The 22,621-nt window shown below is 38.6% G+C and overlaps 3 protein-coding genes across 3 annotated transcripts; all 3 read left to right on the forward strand.

Moving 5' to 3' along the window:
* Nucleotides 1–3,567: 3,567 nt before the first annotated feature.
* On the forward strand, nt 3,568–6,985 carry LOC117304559 (uncharacterized protein DDB_G0284459-like). The gene has a single exon (XM_033789085.1). It carries the CDS (start codon nt 4,186–4,188, stop codon nt 5,812–5,814), a length of 1,629 nt encoding a protein of 542 aa, XP_033644976.1. The 5' UTR covers nt 3,568–4,185; the 3' UTR covers nt 5,815–6,985.
* Nucleotides 6,986–13,901: 6,916 nt separating this feature from the next.
* Nucleotides 13,902–14,954, forward strand: LOC117304736 (adenosine receptor A1-like). The gene has a single exon (XM_033789339.1). It carries the CDS (start codon nt 13,902–13,904, stop codon nt 14,952–14,954), a length of 1,053 nt encoding a protein of 350 aa, XP_033645230.1.
* A 1,176-nt stretch (nt 14,955–16,130) lies between these two features.
* On the forward strand, nt 16,131–20,071 carry LOC117304739 (L-proline trans-4-hydroxylase-like). The gene is made up of 8 exons (XM_033789340.1): nt 16,131–16,143; nt 17,055–17,133; nt 17,655–17,847; nt 18,361–18,452; nt 18,808–18,898; nt 19,001–19,096; nt 19,277–19,462; nt 19,967–20,071. The coding sequence occupies exons 1-8, from the start codon at nt 16,131–16,133 to the stop codon at nt 20,069–20,071; spliced, it is 855 nt and encodes a 284-aa protein (XP_033645231.1).
* The last annotated feature ends 2,550 nt before the right edge of the window (nt 20,072–22,621 follow it).

Raw genomic sequence — 22,621 nt, forward strand, 5'->3', positions numbered from 1 at the left:
CTAGTTCACATTCGTTAATTTCTAGTTTTAATTTTAACAAAAACAGCACCATATGATGCAGCACTGCTGTGAGAAATATATAATCAACTATTTTAGGCTGCAAGTAATTAAAAACAAAAGATACACCCGTCAGAGTTTATGTTGTGTGTAAGCAACACTCTTATTCCATATTTCAATAACTAATTTACTTTTTGGAAAGAGAATTAAGGTTCGACGAATGATGTTTCTTGCAAATTTATCAACACGACAAAATCATGTTAAAGGGGTTCTCAGATAATACAAAAATAATCTGGTTTGTTTTTCTGTCACGTATCGTCCCTTTAAGAACAATGTGGTCTACTTCGCTTCCACTATTAACATCTTGTTTTGTTTTGTTTCGTATCGATTCAATGAAGTTTGTTTGTACAAACCACTTTACTTCTCTGGACCCCCCTATGAGTACTGAGTAAACATACATGTAAACTATACCCGGTACCCCTATCGACCACTGATCGATTTATCGTGTTGCTAACGGCTGGTGTACTTGTTTAGGCTCTTTTGTTCATTGACAATTGATCCAGACATTATGGTCGTACGTACACTGTAGATGTAAACAGCTCCATGTGCATAAGCAGTGAGGGGCAGATCGTTACCCCTTCGTTGTGGGCTTATATACCCAGTGGGGCTTTATAGGGGGTTATCCTAAAGGGGCACTCTCAAAAGTTGAGGTTCGGTGAATTTTCGATGAAAAGTTGTATACGTTGATTCATGGAGGAATAAATAGAATAATGATGAGCAACTTTGGAAGTCTGTGCTTTTTTTAAAGTAACGTTAGGACCCGTATTATTGTGCAAATAACGGCAAACACATCCGAGCAAAGGGCAACTATCTCATTCTGAGCATTTCTGAGGGACAGTGGGGAATTTGTGTGTTCGAAACTTTTGGCAAGTACCCTTAACAAAAGTTGACCTCATGCGGTTTGAAGCAGTCTGGGTACTACACTCTGTTTTTACCTGACAACATAACCAAAGTGACGTGAAATGGTCTACAATTTTGAGTTTTCTTGATCTGAGGGCGAAGTAGGATTAATTTATATCAATGATTGGTCGGAAGAGTTGATCATAATGTTTGCTTTCCAGTGGGAGATTCTGGCAAGAGGTTAACTTATCCTCGTTTGCCACCGATATGTATACCGTCTGGAGTTGAGTTTACTCGGCATGTAGTGTTGCTGTTTACACGGTAAGTGTGTGGAAGGTTTCGAGTTCCTTGGAACCTTGGAACTTCATATCGGTCCTTTTACTTCCACCGTGGTTAGGTTTATACTCAGTCCATGGGGCAATGGGTACACTGTGTCACTGTGGTCATACTCAAGCAGGTGTACATTATGTGTTTGTTAGTGCATTTAATGTTGATAAACTACGCGATTTGGTGAGTGTCGTCAAGGGTGACACGGGTGCATGTTTGCACCCCGGCTGTGCCTGCCGAACAAGGCCCCTATTGTGCCTAAAGGGGATTGCCTTGCCTTTAACCCGTAACTTTGACTCAAATGGGTTGTGGCCCATCACAAGGGTTATAATTTACACGTATCAACCCATCACCCATTTTACTATTTTTTTAGCAACATGCTCGTATGTGACCCTATTTCTACAGCTTGGCATCTACCAAGGTTATTATTTGTTTTTATTATGTTCACTGCGACTTGCAGTGAAGTGGATGCGGTTCTTGTAGCGTTTTCTTTCATTAAATCTTTATTTTGTCATTTTGAAACTCATGAAATATTTCCCCAGCAACAGTTAAAAAGTAAAGTAAACATGAGCATTTGGTGCCAATCTCCCTAAATTGCTTGATTACCGTTCAGTGGCCCACTTTTATTACTTTGTCCTTATAATACCACATTTTATAACCGATATTAAACGCCCATTTTTTTATAACTTCTTGTCTCTCTATAAACTTGTATTGCTTTTAAAAGTTGACAGTTCAGCCCAACAATCTTCAATGCAATCACTGTTACCACCAAACAAGACGCACATCTCCTGAGCTGTATTTCCTTTTCTGCTTTTTGTTAATTCAGTATAATTATTCATCAACCAACACTATAAAAACTTTCCCATGAAGGTATATTTTAGTATCATGATCAACTTTCAAATTGTTAAAAGCTCTACGACCAGACGCTGTGGCGATATAATACACATTACATGTATATCTTAACAACAGGTTTATGAAAAAAAAGTGCACACTGCAAAAACTGAGGTGTTAATTTGGTTAATATTGATTCCTCTCCGGTCACTTAAAGATCCGAAGGGCAAACAACATTAACACCTCGGGCAATGTAATTGTTTTTGTAGAAATAACTGTTATTTTCAAACCCTATTGGTGTTACCTTTGACTTTCTCTTCTCTATCTATACAATTTTATGTGGCAACACCCATGGTGTCAATTTTAACACCCCGGTGTTTGCAATGCACACAACTTTTACTGCAAAGGGATACTCAGCAATACAAACAGAGCTGCGAACTCACATTTACACATTATAAACACACATAAACATTTTCTATCTGAAAATGAGATCCTAACACCCTGACTGGGGGGTTCTTCCGTTTTTGATAAAAAGACTGTATAATTTTTGCAAATATTCACTTCTGGATATGGGACATTGTATCATTCCCCAAATATACAGAGAACGGGGGTTCTAACGGGGTTCTTCCGGTTTTTTTAAGAAGAGCTTACACTTTTGGTAAACATTCACTGCTGATAATATTATTATATGGGACATTTTCACCAAGGGGACTTGTGGCAGTGGTGGCACAATATCAGAAAATGTGTGTATTTCGGATCATACCTAATCACTAAGCATGGTTTAACATCGGATCAAACGATTAGTACATTATATATGTATATGATAGTATAATCTTAATGCGGTTTACCGCGGAATACAAATAACATGTCACATAGAATGGCTTGGATCCTTAGCAACGTTGGTTTACGTTGGTGCCAATGACGTGGGATGTCACGGGGTTGGGGGAAATGAATGGTATCAAAAATTGTGGCAAAAGATAGGTTCAAAAGTTCGGTTGTCTCGATCAGTTATTTTACGCAGGGCTGAGCAAATGTTAACTTGGGGGCATGGGGCAATCACAAGGTTGTGGGTTCGAATCCTACCTATGCGCTGACGTCACAATGACTAGAGCATATATTATCTTAAAGTTACTGAATCTCAAGTTCTTGATTTGTGCAACTCATAAACATAAATATACATTACACCAATGTCTGTTACTCTGTACAAGAGTCAGAGATTGGCTGTTGTAAGCTTGGTGTTTCCCCAATAGGCGTTTGCCGAGTTCCCTTGACGGGAAGATCATTAAGACAAGACAGACAGATAGCCACAAGATTAATCCTTTGATTTCTTTTATTGCTGGTTGTCCTTAAGATAGAGGTGTAAATGTGGAGATGCTATCTAAAATAGTTTGTTTCAATGTTTTTCTCCACAGTGATCGGAAACAACATGCAAGTTGCCAGGACGGGAAGCTGATAAAACTGCGCCCTCGTGTACACTTATCGACAATTCAAATTAATATTAGATGGGTGCTCGATGTTCTCCTAGCAACACCACCTCGCCATATGGTCGCTGAAGGGTCTGTTAACACACAAACCAACTCGGGCAGGAAAAATGTACGTTTTGCATCGATAAGTATTTGAAAGGCCGTCTGTTGACTCCGCATGTTGACGTTTCGTGTTGCCTGTCCAAATCTCTGAGGAACAGTTTCGTTCGGTTGACACTCGTCTGAACACGAATACTTTTATTCTCCTAATTCAATAGCTTGTTTTCGGTAGACAACGGTGGGGCAATGACAAGCTTTGTGCTTCGATAAACATTACACAAGGAAGTGTACACATCATGGAGTTGGGGGAGTGGTGAAAAAGCCGAAAAGCAAAGGTTAGGCTTTAATTTGTCAGTATCGCTCTCTGTGTATTTGCAACGGGAAAAGCTTGGAGTGTTAATTACCGGAGTGTGAGAGGCAATTTGAAAGCGATCTGGTAATGGATCAACTTTTTGTACATTGAATCAATGTAAAGTGAGCATGGTGTTGTTGGAATGCTGTGTTAAGTCGACCTTCGTATGATATTGGCTACGACACCCGATTTCAGACTGAAAAGCAGTGAGCGATTGAATGGGGGTGTTGTAGGGGATCGTCGCAGTTGCAAGCGATGTTCGCACAAAGGAAGAGCCATTTGCGTGCTGTATCATCATCCACAGCGGGGCTGAACACATTGAGCACCCCATCCTCGGCATCCCCGGGCAGGAGGGTTCAATCGTGGGTCTACGGGGAGCGAGACCCGGCCTCCAGACCCGGTCGACCAGTCCGAAGCTTCTCCGCAGAGTCACTACATGTCATCCCTCAGACCAAGGATATCAACTCGCAGTTCCAAACGGTCCTCGGGAAATGCCTCTTCGACCAGGCCGTTCAAGGCGCCGAGGATGGGGGTCAACAGTCACCGGTCGCCACCCGGGGCATGACGCCGATGCCAGGTAGCGGATCACCCGGTAGCTCCAGGCCGGCCAGTAGCCAAGGTTCAACGGGAACTAATTCGCCACTGATGGATACTAGCCGAACCACGATCAGACTTCGACCGACCAGATGTACCTCACCTTTGGTTAAAGGTAGCCGGTCGTTTGACTCGTACATCAACAACGGCTCACTAGACCAAGTCGCCATTGCCAAAGCCAGAGGGCCGCTGGAACCTCCCAAACCGTGCATTTACAAATATATACACAGGGTTAAAACAGCATCAAATAATAACCTGAATGACTTCTCTCTCAAATCTGAATTTACTGACAGTTTGAGGGAGAGCGAAAGAGAGAAGTACTGGAAGGGAAAAGTGGAAGAGAAAATTATCGAAGAGGAAATGAACGAAAGGAAAGAGCGAGAGAAGGCAGAGATGATGATCATTTTGGAAGACATGAAAAAGGAATACGTTGTGAGAAAAGCCAAAGAGGAAGCTGAATTAAGAAAGAAGCAGGAAGAACTGGATAGAATCGCAAAGGAGAAAGAGGAAAAAGAGGCTCTTATGGCTGCAAGTATTGCAAACCAATGCATTGCAGATGATACACTTTCTGTTATTTCAAGCAGTAGTAAAAGCAGCAAAAAGAGATCCTCAAAGAAAGGTGGACGTTCAAAAAAGGATAAAAACTCGAAGAAAGGAAAGAGCTCCTCTAAAAAATCAGCGAAGAAGAGAGCTTCCGTTTCCCCGTCGCGAGATGAAAGCAACCAGGGATCAGGTAGGAATACGCCCCAGCCAATACTCAAATCTGACGGTAGGCGGCAGTCCAGTGCCGAACAGAGCGAAAACAGCAGCGGAACCGGTAAGACAAAACGAGTAACGTTCCGCAAGAACTTAGTTAGTTCAAAGACATTCAAGTCATCTAAGCCCGTCTCCCCCAAGAAAATTTCTCCCAAGAAATCGTTTCCAGGCTCAGCGGGTTCGGAGTCCCGTTCCTCCTCACCAACTCGCGGGGACAAGAAGTCACGATCGAGCAGTCCAAAGGGCAAACGAACCCGGGGAAAGGGCTCCAAAAAGGGAACCAAGAAAAAGTCAACCGTTGATGCAGAACCACAAGTTGAACCTCCACAGGAACCTGAACAAGTTCCAGAACCTGTCGAACCAGAAACAACATTAGAACCGGAAGAACCTAAAGAACCAGTTGTTATAGTTGTAGATGAACCACCGGAATTTATCCCTGCTGTTGATTATAAGACTCGTAACCAAATGGTTGAAGAGTGGCTTTACTACCGGACTAGTTCGGCTAACCGTAAGGCCAACCCTCCAATTTTATGACGTCATTATGACATGACAAGCTTTGTGGAAGAAAACCTCCATTTAAGAATTTTGACAATATTTAAGAATTGATATGAATAAGGGTGTATAAGACATGCAGCAATAATTCTCGAAACACAAGGATCAAGTTATTTTCCTATAACAGGTCAGTGAACGCTGTTAAGATTGAACATATATTTAACTAATATTTAAATTTGAGTGTGGCATTTTGGAAGCCAGACCACCACCAGGGCCCGCTTTTTTAAAGAGCTGCTTAGGCAAAACAATTAGGTTAGCATTATGCTTTACCAGAATAAGTTTACTTTGGGCTCAACTTCATTAAGCCTGTTCACACAAAAAATCTGCTAAGCACAGGAAAATATTGCTTATAAAAAATAGGTGACCAAAATACATTCGATAAAGTTTACATTGGTGCGACTGGTGCCCCACGCACGTTGTGCTTACCAAAGAAATTGATTAAGCAGTACTTTATGAAACTGGACACATGTCAAAATAAAATTTATGACTGTTGTCTTACTCATTTCTGCTCGGTAGAAAATTTCTAGGCAATATTCTCTGCCTAAGCTGCTCCATAAAATTGGGCCCCGGTGTGAAACTGTGCAGTGCGCTCTTTCGGGAGAGTGCACGATTGGTTAAAACGTTCACAACTATAATATAACTTGCAATGTTTACTTCCAAATACACCTTTTTGTGGTGCCATCTTGATTCTTTCCCATTTTAATAAATGTAACCAAACCGATGCTAGAAGGGCAAATATACTGGTTCCCGTTTTGTACAATGGGTATTAGAGCACAAATTACTGCTGTTTTATACTGGGAACATGACCAGTATGGTGGATGGTACTGAATAGTTCTACTGAAAACGTAAAACAGAGAAAACATTTGCATTTTTTTCATACATTTTTCCTTAAAGAAAAAACGTTCAATTAGAAAAATTTCCAAGCCGATTTTTTTGTTACGATTGTTGAAGTATGTGAATGTTGAATGTAGTGGTGAAATCATCATTTTTTTTTTCTCTTTTGCCAAATTATCAGCACAAATTACAAGGAGTACATTTATTTCTTGTGGTATTATGTTCATTTGTTCAGTGCACGGTTCGCTATAAGCACTCTCCGTCAGCCAGACCTGATGTTTTGTGGTAATTTCAGAGGCTGACGAATCACTTTTATGTAATGATGAACTTTATTAATTTTAAAGATAAAATCTACTTATTAAAAATTAAATGTTTTATATACATTCAACCGAATGGAGTTTGTGTAGTAGACAAGTTATTTTTAGTTGGATAGTGAGGGGGGGGGGGGGGGAGTAAACAATGATGGGGCAGGGGCATGGGGTGTAAGGGGGGAGTGGGCACGTGCCCCCATTGATGAACGTGCCCCCTGGGTGCCCCGCTTAAAATCTGGACAATTTAAGATATAAAAGTCGGAAATGTGATAATTTAATGTGATTTTAATGTCGTTTGTCATGGTTTTTTCATCTTCATGCAGTCAATTCCATTGTTTCTATATTCACACATCAGATTATCGTAAAATAGGGTAAAACAAGAACACTGAAAAGGGGCTTGCTAACGAGAAATGCTCCTTAACGGAAACTACACTCGCTACAGTTTTACAAACTGGCCAGACACCTAGAAACAAACCGGTGCAACCCCATTGTCTCTTAAAATTTCACCAAGAGTTTCGGGAACTGGGAGGTGGGGGGGAGGGGGTTCAGCTGAAGTGAGTTTAATGTAAAGAAGCAGTAGTTTAAACAAAATCAGCCTTTACAAGAGTTGTGGTGGGCTGGGGGGGACAAGACGATTGCCTGAGCAGAAAGTGGGTATAAACCTTTTTCGACCACGAGAGGGCGGTACAGCAATATTGTATTCGAACTTCACTACCGAAGCCGTTTTACATAATGTTATTAGCCTTGACATGGATATTGTGATAACTATTATATGCTGTATGTTGGTCTTGCGTGACCTAAAGACACTTGAACCCTGAAACGCCAAGAAATTTCCTGATTTTTAAAAGTATAATGAAGTATTGTCGGAATTCATTACGCTTTCCGTGTACATGTATAATTACAAATGCCGAAAAATTGCTAAGCTACAAACAATACCAAACGAGACGTATATAGCCTAAGTACATTTTATTCATTGTTCTTGGAAAAGTGTGCAGTCCCGAAGGGTAAAATTAGCCCAGTATTCCTTAAAAGCTGGCAGATACGACAGGGCACAGAACAAAAATTACATGGGTTGTGGATAATTTATGAAGATAATTATTCATTGCCTTATAGGTGCTTTAAAGGTTGCTGGATATTGGCAAGTTCTTGTACATTGTTAAATGACGTCACGATAACATCACCATGTGATTGTTTATGATTTTTTCATGTTTACACTTTTAAGTAATACATTGCCAACTGAACCTTTGTATATCTTATTTAGAGTTTTAAATAGAGTAGTTAGGTTATTACTGCTTTCAAACCAAAAAGATTTCAAATTCAGTTGAGTAATTTGACAAGTTGACTACGAAACAACTGTGCATTTGTGTACCATGCAATCATGTCTAATTATTCATTGCCTTTAGTTCAGAGGGCGGTATCAATGTATAGGTGCTTGTAGTACCAACTTGTGTTTGGCAAGTCTTTAGAGAGCCACTTTGTGCTTCGTGGCTCCCGGTAATGGATGTCTCTTATCCAGAAACAGCACTATTTTCTTAACAATTTTATAACCCTTGTGGAAATTTGGGAAGCGGGTATTTGGGGTAGGTAGTTGAAGTCATGGTGTGCAAGTACGTTTGCAGAAATCGGGCGTGAAGTAAACGTTTGAGAATAATTATTCACTTTATGCAAATCTTTAGTGCGAGAATTACATTATACGCATCTAAAGATCTGCATAAAGTGAATACTTAATTTAAAACGTTTCTTTAACGCCCGATTCCCTACTTGCCCACCATGACTTCAATTACGTACCAAAAATACCCCCTTGCCAAATTTCGAAATGATTCAATCAAACTTCTGTGAATAGAAGGGCTTAATACTGTAATGAATGTATGGTAAAAGCCCGAATGGCTTATTCGCACAAATAAACCATTTTAAAAACTCCAACCCCGGGAGCCATGACAGGTGAAAACGAAATATTCAGCTAGTTGCATAGTCCTGCATCAATACCGAAATATATTTAAATAGCCATACAGTGCGTGTATAACGCAATTCCACATGGCATCGATGCTGGGAAACAATAAGTCTCTCTGCCCGCCCGGCAACAACTGATTCCCATCTTTACATTTCAGTATAGATTCAGTCTGTCTGATTACATGTTCATATTGCTTTGATCAAGATTGTATCCTCAAATCATGTTCGCTTTTAGACTCAATGAAACAAAGACAAAACTAAGCAACGACTCTACGGGGCTTTGGAAGAGCCATCCAATTCTGTGAGTCCTGACATGAATAATGTTCCCGATAATGATGCCGACACAAAAAACGGTCATTCCAATCCGAAATACTTCAAGAAACAGTCAAGAAAACAACAACAACATTGACGTTTTTTGTTATCAAGAACACCGAATCCAGCCATGTTAAGCAGGCGCCAACCTAGCCCTCCTTGTTGAGCTGTTAGTGGCTCTCTTTTACCATCGGTTTCATCACTGTTGTTATGGCGACTGTGCTGATACCGATGTTAAAAGAGAGCCATTAACACAGCTCAACAAGGTGGGCTATAGCGCCAACCGTATCTCTGGCCATAGTATAAGCGGTATTGAGGGCATCTCAAAGGTACCATATTGAATTAATTTATACTATAATTTGTAGAGTGGTCAAATTAAAACGAATGTGCACACTAGAGAATATAAATATAAATGGGGCACGTGAGGTGTAGTCAAAATCTTACGAAATCAAGCAGTTTAGGCCTATTTATACTGATTACTTTAGTGTGAATGCATACACAACGTTAATAAACAGGGCTTTTCATTCTTTAAAATCCGCTCGCTGCCATGGGTGCGGTCCAAAGAGCAGGGTCGGTGATTGCCATGGCAACGCACAAGCTACAACCTTAACAAACGTGGGAATAAGAAAATAAATAAATAAGCCCTTGGTTTGATATTGTATTTGTATCTTCTTGTCAATTTATTTATCGTCTTTGATTGTATGGATTTTGTTTAGCCTTCGAGAAAGAATCCGCTATAGGTTTTACGTCAGAACTCTCACTCTCAGAATACTTACTAGCACAATTTGGTTGGCTAGCAGTTTGCATTTTGCATTAGCTAAATAATTTGTCTATTTGTTGTAGGTAGACAATTTGCTCTACCAGAAATGCGTATAAAGCCGAAAATTCTGTAAATTTATACAAACAATTGTAAGCTTGTATAACTATCTTGGTTCCTTTCTGAAGATATTCGTGAGTTTTGGATTGGCAAGATTCTTATTAATGACAATACCTATGATCGTAGTTTGAAAAGCTATCAGTAAAACAAACCCATTATGCGGGCCCCCGTATAATCATATTTTCCTAAAGTATTTGATTCATTGGTTTATGTCGTTTCGTTGCGGCTGTCCATTACGTTCACGCCTCGGAGGAGACTTGTCTCCACAGTTCAACTCTGCTAATTAATAAAAGGGAGTGGTGCAAAACAGTGCTTGCGTAATTAATATCACGCGCATGCGCTTGTTTGGTTAGTCGTTTGCAAGCTCGGTTATAAAGTCAATTTCTCTCGACAACTGAAGGAACAAGGATCTAGTCCGCTGCTGACAAGGCGTCATGAGAAATCGTAAGCCATTTGTTAACAACGAGGTTTCTGAATGAGTTTGATAAACTGTATTGACGTAAGTAAATACAATTTATTCTGTTGTATATTTTAAGTAGAACTATTTTTAAAAGTACACAAACCGCACCAAGGTATTTCTGTCATAAAACAAATTATTTTCAATTACTATACTTTTGCAGCCGGGAACTTCCCTTACTTTTCTTTGGATAATTTAACCGTTTTGAAAGCACGTCACAAAAAGACATAGGTTTGTTTTTAAAAAAAATATACAAACATAGAAACTTGAAGTGTGAAAATCTGGTCATTGTGGCGCATGACTCTGTAATCAAAGATTATTCTAAATGAATCAATCGCCAGAGAAACATTTCCATCTGAAACAGACCAACTGCGACAAATCTATGAAGATATCAATATCAGAATATCCAGTCATTTAATATTAAATCGATTGCCACAGTCAAAAGGGCACGTGAATTATGATCCGTGCGCAAAAAAATCCTTTAAAATTCTTGGACGGTGTTTTCTCCACACTGCCCGAAGTTTTACAGAACAGTTAGATGTACAATTTGTAAGACGTAAAACTAACCGAGTCAATGTTCCAAGATACACATCATAATTACAAAATTCGCTTCGTAAATCCAATCGCTTAAAGGCAGTGGACACTATTGGTACTTACTCAAAATAATTATTAGCATAAAACCTTACTTGGTAACGAGTAATGGGGAGAGGTTGGTAGTATAAAACATTGTGAGAAACGACTCCCTCGGAAGTGGAGTAGTTTTCGAGAAAGAAGTAACTTTCCACAAAATTGATTTCGAGACCTCAAGTTTAGAATTTGAGGTATCGAAATCAAGCATCTGAAAGTACACAACTGCGTGTGACTATAGGGTGTTTTTTCTTTCATAGTTATCTCGCAACTCCGACAACCAATCGAGCTCAGATTTTCACAGGTTTGTTATTTTATGCATATGTTGAGATACACCAAGTGAGAAGACTGGTCTTTGACATTTACCAATAGTGTCCACTGCTTTAACGGGAAACATTGCCTTCAAATCTCTCTCAAAATACTGTTGTATGGACTTATTTTTTAAGAGTGTTGTTCTTGTGCAAAAACACACGGAGTTTTGTAATTTGTGAGTAGCGATTTCAGAAAATACATGAATTTGCCTCTTGAAATACAACCAGCTGAACTAACGGTTCCCCATTTTGGAGTCAAACATTTTGGTTTCACAAAAAAATTATCGTCTCATGTCATCAAATTACACCTGAACCACACTATTTCAATGTATTAATCATTACATTCTATTTTTAAAATATCTTTCCAACCATATAATTTCAAAACAAAGTGGCCAATCTATCCGAAGGCAAGTAAACAAGTGTACCCTATATTTAGGTACTTATTGGTAACGTAATCAGCATTTTAATTAGCATTAACAAATCGGCACAAGAGAGTTGCCGTTTCCCCTCCCAATTTCAAAAATCAGATTGGGCATGCATATAAAAATTAAAAAAATACTTCTAGTATCTCGTTTCAATCTATCCGAAGGTAATTACTATTGTTAAATGATTCTGGCACTTTTTCAAAATGTCAACAGTTAAACTTACACGGTTTAAAGATAATAGAAGTAGAAAGCTTCCCTTCAAATATTACTTACGGCTGTAGTTTTTGAGAAGTGAGTAAAACAAGTGTAAAAATCACACCATAACATAACACAACTGCATACGTTTTTACATGCTAAAGCTGAGAGGAAAATTATTTTCCACAATTATTTTCGTGACATTGTTTTACTCATTTCTCAAAAACTACAGCACCTCTGTCAGAAAGTAAAATTTCAAAGGCAGCGTTCTGTGTAAGTTTAATGACGTGTAATTTAATGTAAATCTGTGGACATTGTGTTTTGTTTTTTAATTGCGTTAGAAAAAAAGTACATAGACCCTTTATTGTATACTCTTAATAGGTCTACTATAATTGGTATATGTAATAAGCAGTATTATAGTAACGTTGAAAAGGTTAAATTGAGGTTTTCAAAGACTATCGTTAAAATACAAACCAGACTGTGGGGACCAATTCTAGTTTCTCGTTTAGATTAAGCAACAATTGGCTCAAAAAATTCCAATTGTTGACAATTATTAAAAGCATGGACAAAGTTTGATAGATCGATGATGGAAACGTATTTTTATGATTGATTAATTGATTTTTATAATTGATGAGACATCTGAATAGTTATGCTCTTCCAAACCAGGTGATAAATCATATTATTTTAAAAGAAAATTTCAAACACGTTAACCATCGCAGCGAAGATTATATAATTCCACTTCTCTGATCAAGTTTTGGTCCTTTTCGTTATGTTTCAATTTTAGTTTTTTAAACAGTTATTTGGTTATTTCACTTGCTTCGTATTCCAAGTGACAAATGACCCACCGGCAGAACAACCTTCCACTTTTACCAATAAATATCAAGAATCCTCTAGAGTGACAATACCTTTTCAATTGAGACTCGCGTTCCATTAAAGTCAAGAAGCCGAGTTCCAGTGACACTTCACCGTTGCCACCAACACCTTACAAACAACCGTTTCTGTGGAATACGCTTTCTTATTAAACCGTTTGCCGCGTGAGTTATTAACAGTTTAGAGGCAAGTTCATTCATTATGGTTGGTTAAATTGTCTAACGTCAAAGTTGAATTGAAGGAAACACTGCATTTAAAGGCTAAACTGTTTGCAATTTGTAAAGTGAAGCGTTTTAGTGAAGCGTTTGTTGAAGCTCACATAAATCTGCACAATTTAAAACAAAATAAGTTTAATTGTAGTAGGTTATTTAAACTACGAACTGTTTATAAAGATTGCTCAATAATAGTTGTGTATTTGTAAATTTTCAATATCCAAGTCATAAATGGTTTTGTTTGTATCTACATACAGGATGGGCTTGAAGAAGTCTTGTCATTTGCAAGGAATTGGAGCCTTAAAACGTCAAGAAAGTTTCCACCCCAGGCTTGAATCTTCGAAGGTGGCCCTGAGTGAAACGTAGGACAAGGGACGAAAAAACTATCATTGGATATGGTGTGGATAATTTAATAAGACCAGATCGATCAACAACGGACAGTTTCTCACTAGGAAACTACATCAAAACTGCCAACCAATCTCCGAAACACTTAAATCTTCTTGAAGTGTCAGTTGCCAAGAAATATTCTTCACGCTGGCTCCAGCATAGAGAACTTTTCATCGTGACAGAGCGCCCTCTATGTTGCAAAAAAGTCACGCAACAACCACAAAATCAACGCTTCATGTTCTTGAGAATCCTACAGTAAGAACTTTCTCTTGAGAGTTGAAACTACACGAGCATCTTAAAAATGGAGGAAGGATTTGGGAATCAATCCAACTTGACTCTTAGACCAGTGTTCCCCCCTAGAGCCATTCCAAGCAGTCCTCTGATTGGTCTAGAAGTATTCCTCGGCTCAGTGGGATTGGTCGGTAATGCCCTTGTGTGTATAACGATTTGGCATAGTAAGACACTGCACACCCTCACCAACTATCTGATTCTGAACTTGGCCATTGCTGATTTTCTCATCTCGTTATGTGCAATATTGAATCCCTGGCTAATCTGGGAGAAGTTCAGTTCAACCGTATTGCCGATGTGTTACACTGATGCTAATATTGATAGCTACCTAGATGTACAGGTGTATTCTTTATTCCATCGAATCTTCACGGATAGCTCACCGCTGTGCCTGCTCCTTGTTACCCTCGAGCGGTTCGTGGGAATAGTCCAGCCCCTCAAACACCCCACCTTCTTCTCGACCTTGAAAACCGTTATTCTTCTCCTACTGACCTGGGCCGTGCCGTTCCTCCTGGAGGCTCCGGCCGGACTCTGGTTCATCGTCAAGTACATCCAGAACAATTGCATGGCGTCTAATGCACGAGACGAGCCGTGGATCATCACCTTCCCGGTTGTCAGTTCCGTCATTGCCGTCATCGTTCCGGCATTGATCATGGTATACATGTATATTGTGATCCTTCGGAACTTAAAACGGAGCGCCAGGAACCTAGAAGAACAGGGAATCCACGGACCACCACAGGAACTCCACAGGGCTCATCAGAAGGTGGTAAACACTCTCGTTCTGGTCACCATCGTCTTCATCGTGCTCATATTCCCATGTAGAGTTATCTACATCTATACTGTTGTCAGTCTGGTTCCGACTGCCCCACAACCCGTGGTCTTACAGCAGATCGTCCTAATCCTCGGAGTCCTGAATTCCGGCATCAATCCCGTAGTGTACGGATTCAAGTATGATAAGTTCCGGAGAGCCTTCATTGATATGATGTGTTGCTGCTGTAAGAGATCTAGGGATAACGCTGTACATACCGAGATGAATGCGACACGTGGTACACAATCTACGGAACCGTGATCCGGTGTGACAGGAGATTCTGGTGTCCCCCCCACCCCCCCCCCCCCCCATTAACTATGTACAAACTCTGTCTGATTATTTTTAATCGCCCTCCTCCAGCCCGTTTTTATTTTCCATTACGGGGGGACAGAATCTACGGCGGACGACGGATTTCCTTATGACACGGGCCAAGACAAGTAATAGACTTTTGGGATTGGGGACACAATGTTGATCCGTGATACATCGGGATGATGGGTGTGTATTCCCCTTCTTGGTTAAAACAAGTGAAATGACTTTGGACTTTTCGATTGAAGGACAGATATCACCAAATTGAACAAAAATATAGCCTTAAATTAATGTCAAAGCTTATTTGAGAATTATTGTTTTCCAAATCGCATTGCCCACTTCTGATTTTCGTTGCGACGTTATAGAAATTTCGTTCAAATACAAAGTCATCTAATATACATTATTTCCTTGAATTACCTTATTTTAAGAATATAGAATATATAAGTGTGTTTTACAAAATGTGAGTGCAATGAAAATATGACTTCCTTGAGCAATTATTGTAATTACCAAGGGTTTTTGTTGTTATAGTTTGATGATTCGTGTAAGTGTGAGAGATGAGTGTGGATGTTTTCGTGCGAGGAAATGACGGAAAGGCATGGATATAAAGGCCAAATTGTACCATTTACTCAAGTTTCACGTTTCCATTAAAATAACATGATTTGCTCTTTTGTGTTGCTACTGTTACTGTATACAATAATGAATATTGATTTGACGTTAACTGTACGTCATGGACAAGTCCAACAACACTTCTGATTAGAAAAATGATTGATTGAACTCAGAATAATAATACACATTTTATGTAATATTACTTGTAGATAGAAAAATGTATACTATTTCGCATTGAAGTACAAACTGTTGCCTGGGTTATAAATAACACAGTATTTCGTTTGAAAGATTTATAAATAGCGCCCTCTATTTACCAATGGTTCTCGTAAACAACAATGACGATTACGAAACCTCGATGAGATCAAAGGTTATAAAAACAACAAAAAATTTAAATAAATCAAAGAGCTGATAAAAACATTGACATTCTCCGCTGGATTTGGGTCCTGGGACGTCATTGTGTATGTGTGCGGCTGACAGTTTCTGCTTGATTTAATCATAGAAAGAAACTAAGAGTGGACTGCAAAAATGGAAATCACAGGTAATGTGATGTGCTATTAATTTGTTTATAATGATTTAGTTTTCTATGATTCAAATCAACACAAATTTTCATGCAGCATGAAAACAAATTTAACCACTATGTTTGAACACCGTCTGTTTCATTGTAAGATAGTTGCATGGCGGACAAAAGACAAACATTTTGTTTTTGGTACAATGTACCCATGGCAGGGCATGGTGGAAACTTTGAAGAAATAAACTTGCCTAGCCCTGCGATGTACCAGACGTATAAAATCCAACTTAATAGTTCGAAGCAATTGTATGGGTTCAGTGTAAACAGTGCACCCTTTTCGTTCGGGTCATGCAAAGTGGGTGGATGCAACACAGGTCATGTGACTTGAGTTTGTTTACCCTGATAAAAGCTCTAAGGCCTATAATTATTTTTCTCGAACTGGCGAATGAATTTATAAAATGTTACCTTAAATTTGTAGCCCGAATTGATGTACATTTATAAATCGCGGCTACTTTACGTTGTGAACTATTTCTTTGAAAAGTTTGAGGATTTGGTTCTTACATGAGAAACATATTAATTTTATTCGTTTAAAATACCCACAGCACTCAACAATAGACTTGCCGCTATCTTTCAGTTTTTTGATGCGCGCCCTCTTTCGCCTAAAGTGCGATACATAAACCTAATTCCACTGACGACTCCGCAAAACCCGACTTGAATCAAGTCTATAAGAAAGTGTAGGTTGTTATTTTTCATACAAAACTGATTCAAACATTTTGATTATTTTGTTATCATCTTAAAAAAAAGTAGGCCTAAAAATTATTTCTTAAAATTTTCTTTAATTTCTAAACATTAAGTAATATACATTGACACTCTTTTTTCTCTGTATGGTAACAATAAAATTGTTTCAAAAGCAAACTTTTAGTTGTCACTTTTCTACCCAGATTTTCCTTTCAGTGGAGAGTTTGAAATGACGGAGGGGATGCATCGGGCTTTTGAGCAGGAAGGCTACTTCATTGTCAGGTTAAAACTATACAAATTATTATTGATTGAAGTGAAAACATTTTAATACAATTTTTATAAAGACCCCTTTGTATAAACCATCATCGCTAAAGTCAAACAATGACAACGCGCACACACTGAACTATCAATGATGGGTTATGCATTTTAGTTGTTCATTGCTGTATCTTAAAAAAAAATCCAATAATGTGCTGTACTTTTAATTACTGTACTTGTTATTTATACCGGAGAAATGAACTAAATATCAATATAAAGTATAAATAAGGATTACTGCAAGTATTAGAAATATAAAGGGTTCTACTGCGTACTTCACTGCTCTGGAATTGCAAGGGTCGTGGGTTCAAATCCCACCCGAGTAACATGCCTGTGATTTTTTTTTCACAGGACTCGGGAAAGTACTGAGTATACAGTGCTAACACATGAATCGGTGTATGGGTAAAAACCAAAATTAATATTCTTTATCCCCGATGCAAATTTAACATCTCTTATAAGTTCCAATCATACAAATATTTGCCCATGTTTAGATCCCTCATCAGCCCCGATGAGATGACAGCATTACGGACTGCCATCGATCGTGACGAGGGGATACGAGAACACGCTATCAACCTGCCCGATGGGGAGGGAAGGTGTAGCAAGATGAGCCTATGGAATCACCCGGGGTCAGATGTCACTGGGATGTTGGCACGGTGTGAAAAGGTGGCTGGTACCATGGAAAAGGTTTGAAATTATACGCGTAATTATTCTGAAGAAAGTACAGTTCTTCGTATCAATGATTAACGAAGCGTTGAATGAGGTATCAATCATTTTATGTTCCTCTTACATTATTTCAACAACTTTCCGAGCCGTCTCATGAGGGCGCTATTACAGTTTTCACGGTCACAACAAATATTTTGAAACAGTTGACAGACCATGGAGGTAGAATGGACAGACTATCTGATAAAACTATAGCTTAGAATCCCTACTATTAACAGTACATTTCCAAATTGCTCAACCAAATGAAAGATGCAGCGGCCTATCCACTGTAAAAACCACAACAACAACTGCTTTTGGGGAAAATATCTCAATAAATCAGGCGAAAAAGCAAATAGTCAGGCTATAATAACAGATACTGTTTGGGGCTGAAGAAATAAAAGTACATCCATTGTGTCAAGTAAGGGAGTCCCACCCATGAACCCCAGATTCGGATATTATCTAGTTTTCCCTTAGTGCGTTTTTCTGTTCTTTGCATAGTTGTTGGGAGGGGAGGTGTATCATTACCACACCAAGTTAATGATGAAGGAGGCCAGGACGGGAGGATCCCACATATGGCATCAAGATTATGGGTAATGATATAATATGATAAAATGCACCTTTTTGACATGTCAGACAGAATCTTGAAAATGGCTGGAAAACTAAATTAAGATGTACACAATTTGTACCTGTTAGGCTATAACGAGTAAAAATGTATGTTTTATTTAGGGAAGCAAGACATTGTTCCCAATGAAAAACATACACCCCTCCGCTGGTAAGTTGGCGTTTATGAAATCAATGATTTTGGCTATCTCCTCTCTTTCATTTTGAAAGATGTGACAGCTTAGACACGTACCCGTCTGACGGGTAGGTGTGAGACGCAGCCGAGATTAAAAAAAAAAAAATCATCATCATCGTCATCCAATTTTGTTTCATTCTATTTTACAGGTACTGGTATAAAAACGGATGCCTTTATCCAGATATGGGATCCGTGTTTATAGCCGTGGATAAAACTGACAAGGAAAATGGATGTTTGCAGGTTGGTAATTGTTTTTACAAACCCTACGATTGAGAAACTTCAAAGTCACTGAACAAACACGGTGATGATCAATAATGTCCAATTATCGGGTTTATGTGGCAGGTTTTGCGTGGTTCCCATAAACTTGGACGTATTGAACATATACCGATATCAGGACAGACTGGGGCGGATCTTGCACGAGTTGAAGAGGCAAAGAAGGTAAGGTACCAAACATAGATTGATCATCTTCAAGATGGGAACTTTTATCCATGGCATTTATATCGATTTGTATGGAAACAAATAATTTGAATGCAACAAGACAGATCTCATAAAAAAAATAATGACAAAAATAATAACCCACCAAATCACAAGAAACCGAGTTTGCTGTTTATCTTAAAGGTAATGGAGCTTGTATATGTGGAGTTAGAACCAGGAGATGCCTTGTTCTTTCACGCAAACGTCTTGCATAAGAGCAACCGAAACGACTCCGATCGACGTCGATGGGTCTTCATTTTATCTTACAATCTGGCCAGAAATAACCCCTTTAAGAAACATCACCATCCATGCTATACACCATTGCATAAGGTAGGAGTTAACTGCATGTTGATACACCAATCACTTGTGTACCCGTAATGAAGCATTACAGTAGAAGGACAACATTACAGACTTTGTAGTTACTTATTGGACAGCTAATATTTTTTTAACATTATTACTTTATTTATTTATTAATTTTGGTAATGATGGTTTAAATGGACTCGACCGATCATGAGCCTTTAAAAAAAACTTGGGGAGTTTGATATTTAAAAGGTATGATTAGCATCTCTAAAAAATATGGTATCAGAGGACAAAGAAATGGGTTAGCTGATGCAGAATCTTGGTACCCCCCCCCCCCCCATAACTCGAAAAGTTTTGAGGTCAACCTGACCAAGAAACTGGTCAGGGCCCTGGGCAGGGACCCGGATTCCGGATTTAATTTCGACCCGAGTTATTTAGAGTGTCCTTGGATAAACACAAATTAATTGCTGCACATATCTAGAATCATGTTTTTGTATCCGTTTTTAATACCATACTTTGTTTTATTTTTTTCAGGTGCCAAACTCTGCCATCTTAGAATGCAAAAACGTGATGGATTTCAGCGGAAAAGACTTCTTAGACCCAACCGCTGACGAAACTATCAAAGCACAACCACGCTGATAAATCGTTACAGCGCCCTCTCTTGAGACTTTCAAAACAAAGTCCGTGCGCCTCTTTGACAAATCTCCGAACTAATTGATTGATTTTTGTTACGAAGAATTCCAACAATTTGCCACAATAGATAGGCGGATAGTTCTATACAGGCAACAACTGTAGCACTGCAGTATAAATTTATGCTCTGAAGTTGTCTTTTGTAAACGCTCTATTGTCTTGTCGTGCGGTCGAGCTTGAAATTGACATGTTTTTTTGGTCGCCGAAAAGTTTACTCGATTGATGTTTGTTACGTAGAATTCCAAAAATTTGACACAAAAGATAGCCATTGTGACCAAACAGTATGTTTTTGGTATGCAGGCAGTACTTAGCCCTGCAGAATATGTTCTACTCCTGAAACTGTGTCTTTTGTAAAGCTTTGCCTCTCTGTCAGGGCTTGAAATTGACGTGCTTTTTATATACACACAGGCCCACGGCCATGACGGACGGTGGCGAATCATGTGAACATTTTACACAAATTAACAAAAATAACGGCCTACCACGCTACGTTTTTAACTGTTTTGTATTAAATTACTCTTGGGAAAGCCAGTAACCAGTATGAATTGTGTTAATAATTCCAGTGTTGAGCATAATCAAACAGTCCACTGTTTTTTTGAATAAAAGACACACCCACCTGTAAATGTATAAGACACCCGACTATAAAACAGACGGCGTTCGCGTGTTGACTTCTGGAGACACGACGAGTTGACCGGGATAACTTTTGGACATTTTGAACTTCGTAAAAGGCTGAAATGTCATGCTCCCAGTTCCAGGTGCACGGCGACAATGTTATAGTTCATTTCCAAAAGACCGGTAGTTGGTTCTACTTTCAAGTCCGAAGTAAAATTTGCGCGACGAAAGACTGTCGCCATGTCGCAACACATGGTTGTACGTAGCAGACGAACAAGTTTCATCTTTCGTCTTTTCCCAAAAAAGTGACTGGTCATTTTCCGCTAAAACGACACAAAATGGCTGAAATGTCATGTCCACAGCTCCAGTTGCATGGTAACACTGTTATAGTTCAGTTCAAGATGTCCAGGAGTTGGTTCTGCACAAATTCAAAGTAAAATTTGCGAGACGAAGGACTTTTATTCAGCACATTGCAACACTTTCCGAGCAGACGACTTTGTGTTTTCTGCAAAAGTGACAGGTCAATTTGCGCTACAGCGCATGCGCGCTGTGGTCTCGAGTCACTGCATGCGCAGTGTGAACTCGTATGTGGCTGTAATGCGCAGGTTGATATTTTTTGATGTAAAAGCAATGAAAAACAATGGAAAATGCAATTATATCCATTTTTTGTCAATAGTTTGTTTTTATTTTTACTTTTATGCACTAGGTCCCATTCAGTGCATTTCTTTTCTGAGATAAATTAACTCGAGAATATAAAAAAAAAGGACTGGGAAACTTTTGTTTTTAGAACAAATTTTGTAATAATAAGGCGAAAAAGTTGCAAATGTTTCAGGATATATAAACACTGGTTTATTATATACAAATATTGCAGTCATGATAAGTTTTATTTAAAAGTTCTACCAAAACTTCATGTGTGCTCCAGTTTTACACGAATATAACTTTTAGCTCTGCTCAAGAATTAATACAGAACAAACCGGCTTTATTTTTATAAAGACACAAGTGTCGAAAATGAAAAGAACAGTGTTAAGTGTTCTTATCTTATGCACAGAACTTTGGTTGAGGCATACTGGAACTTTTTTGTTTTCTTTTTTAATTTTATTTAATTATTGTTATTATTATTATTAATTTGTTTTATTATTTTTTTATTGGGGGTGTCTCAGTGCTTTCCCCCTTGGCAAATTGGAAATAAAATGTGGTTATAGTTCCAATGGTCAACGTGAGGCCATGGGTTTATACTGAAACATGGGACCACAAAAAGTTAAATTCTGGATTATGGAGTCGGGAAATGCATAGTGGGTGTTCGTTTTACGAGTGAAAAACTATATGGGGAAGGGGTTTAAATTCCCCTTAAATTTCCTGGCAATCGTGTATAAAGGGTTTAACCTAATAATACACAAACATCTTTAATTATGGACAGTATTTTTCTCACATAATTCTACAAAGAACTATAGGGCATAGATAAACAAATTACTTGCATTTTTTAATTAATAAATATTAAAATTGGTTAAAATCTTAACTCACTTTTATGGTAAAACTATGATTATGCATACCGACTTTTAAATTACTTTAAACAAAACAATACTTCTAAGTTACAAATTTCTGTGAATAACACATTTTCAGCAAACTTTCAATAGATAAATACCTCCCATGCTGTGTTGCTTTATTTCCAACCAATTAAACACAGTTTTTGATAATTTGTGCGACAATGTTACAAACTCTGGCTTTCTGTTTTTTTTTATAGCTTTCTGTAGTTTTCCAACCTAAGTTGGCAAAGGCTCAGGCAGTGACGTTGCAATAGAAAGGTTTATAGCTAGTTCTAGCCTTGCTCAAGGCAGTCGCATTATTCGCTCCGAAAAGACGCCGCTGTAAACCCACCCGTATACCCTATGC

The sequence above is a fragment of the Asterias rubens genome, chromosome 21 (assembly GCF_902459465.1).
Source record: "Asterias rubens chromosome 21, eAstRub1.3, whole genome shotgun sequence".
NCBI lineage: Eukaryota > Metazoa > Echinodermata > Asteroidea > Forcipulatida > Asteriidae > Asterias > Asterias rubens.

Bases quoted from the DNA above. Each gene is read 5' to 3' on its own strand.
- LOC117304559 (XM_033789085.1), top strand. From the start codon at position 4,186: ATGTTCGCACAAAGGAAGAGCCATTTGCGTGCTGTATCATCATCCACA.
- LOC117304736 (XM_033789339.1), top strand. From the start codon at position 13,902: ATGGAGGAAGGATTTGGGAATCAATCCAACTTGACTCTTAGACCAGTG.
- LOC117304739 (XM_033789340.1), top strand. The intron at 18,453-18,807 runs GTAATGATATAA...TCTATTTTACAG, and splicing joins ATATGGCATCAAGATTATGG to GTACTGGTATAAAAACGGAT. The intron at 19,463-19,966 runs GTAGGAGTTAAC...TATTTTTTTCAG, and splicing joins GCTATACACCATTGCATAAG to GTGCCAAACTCTGCCATCTT.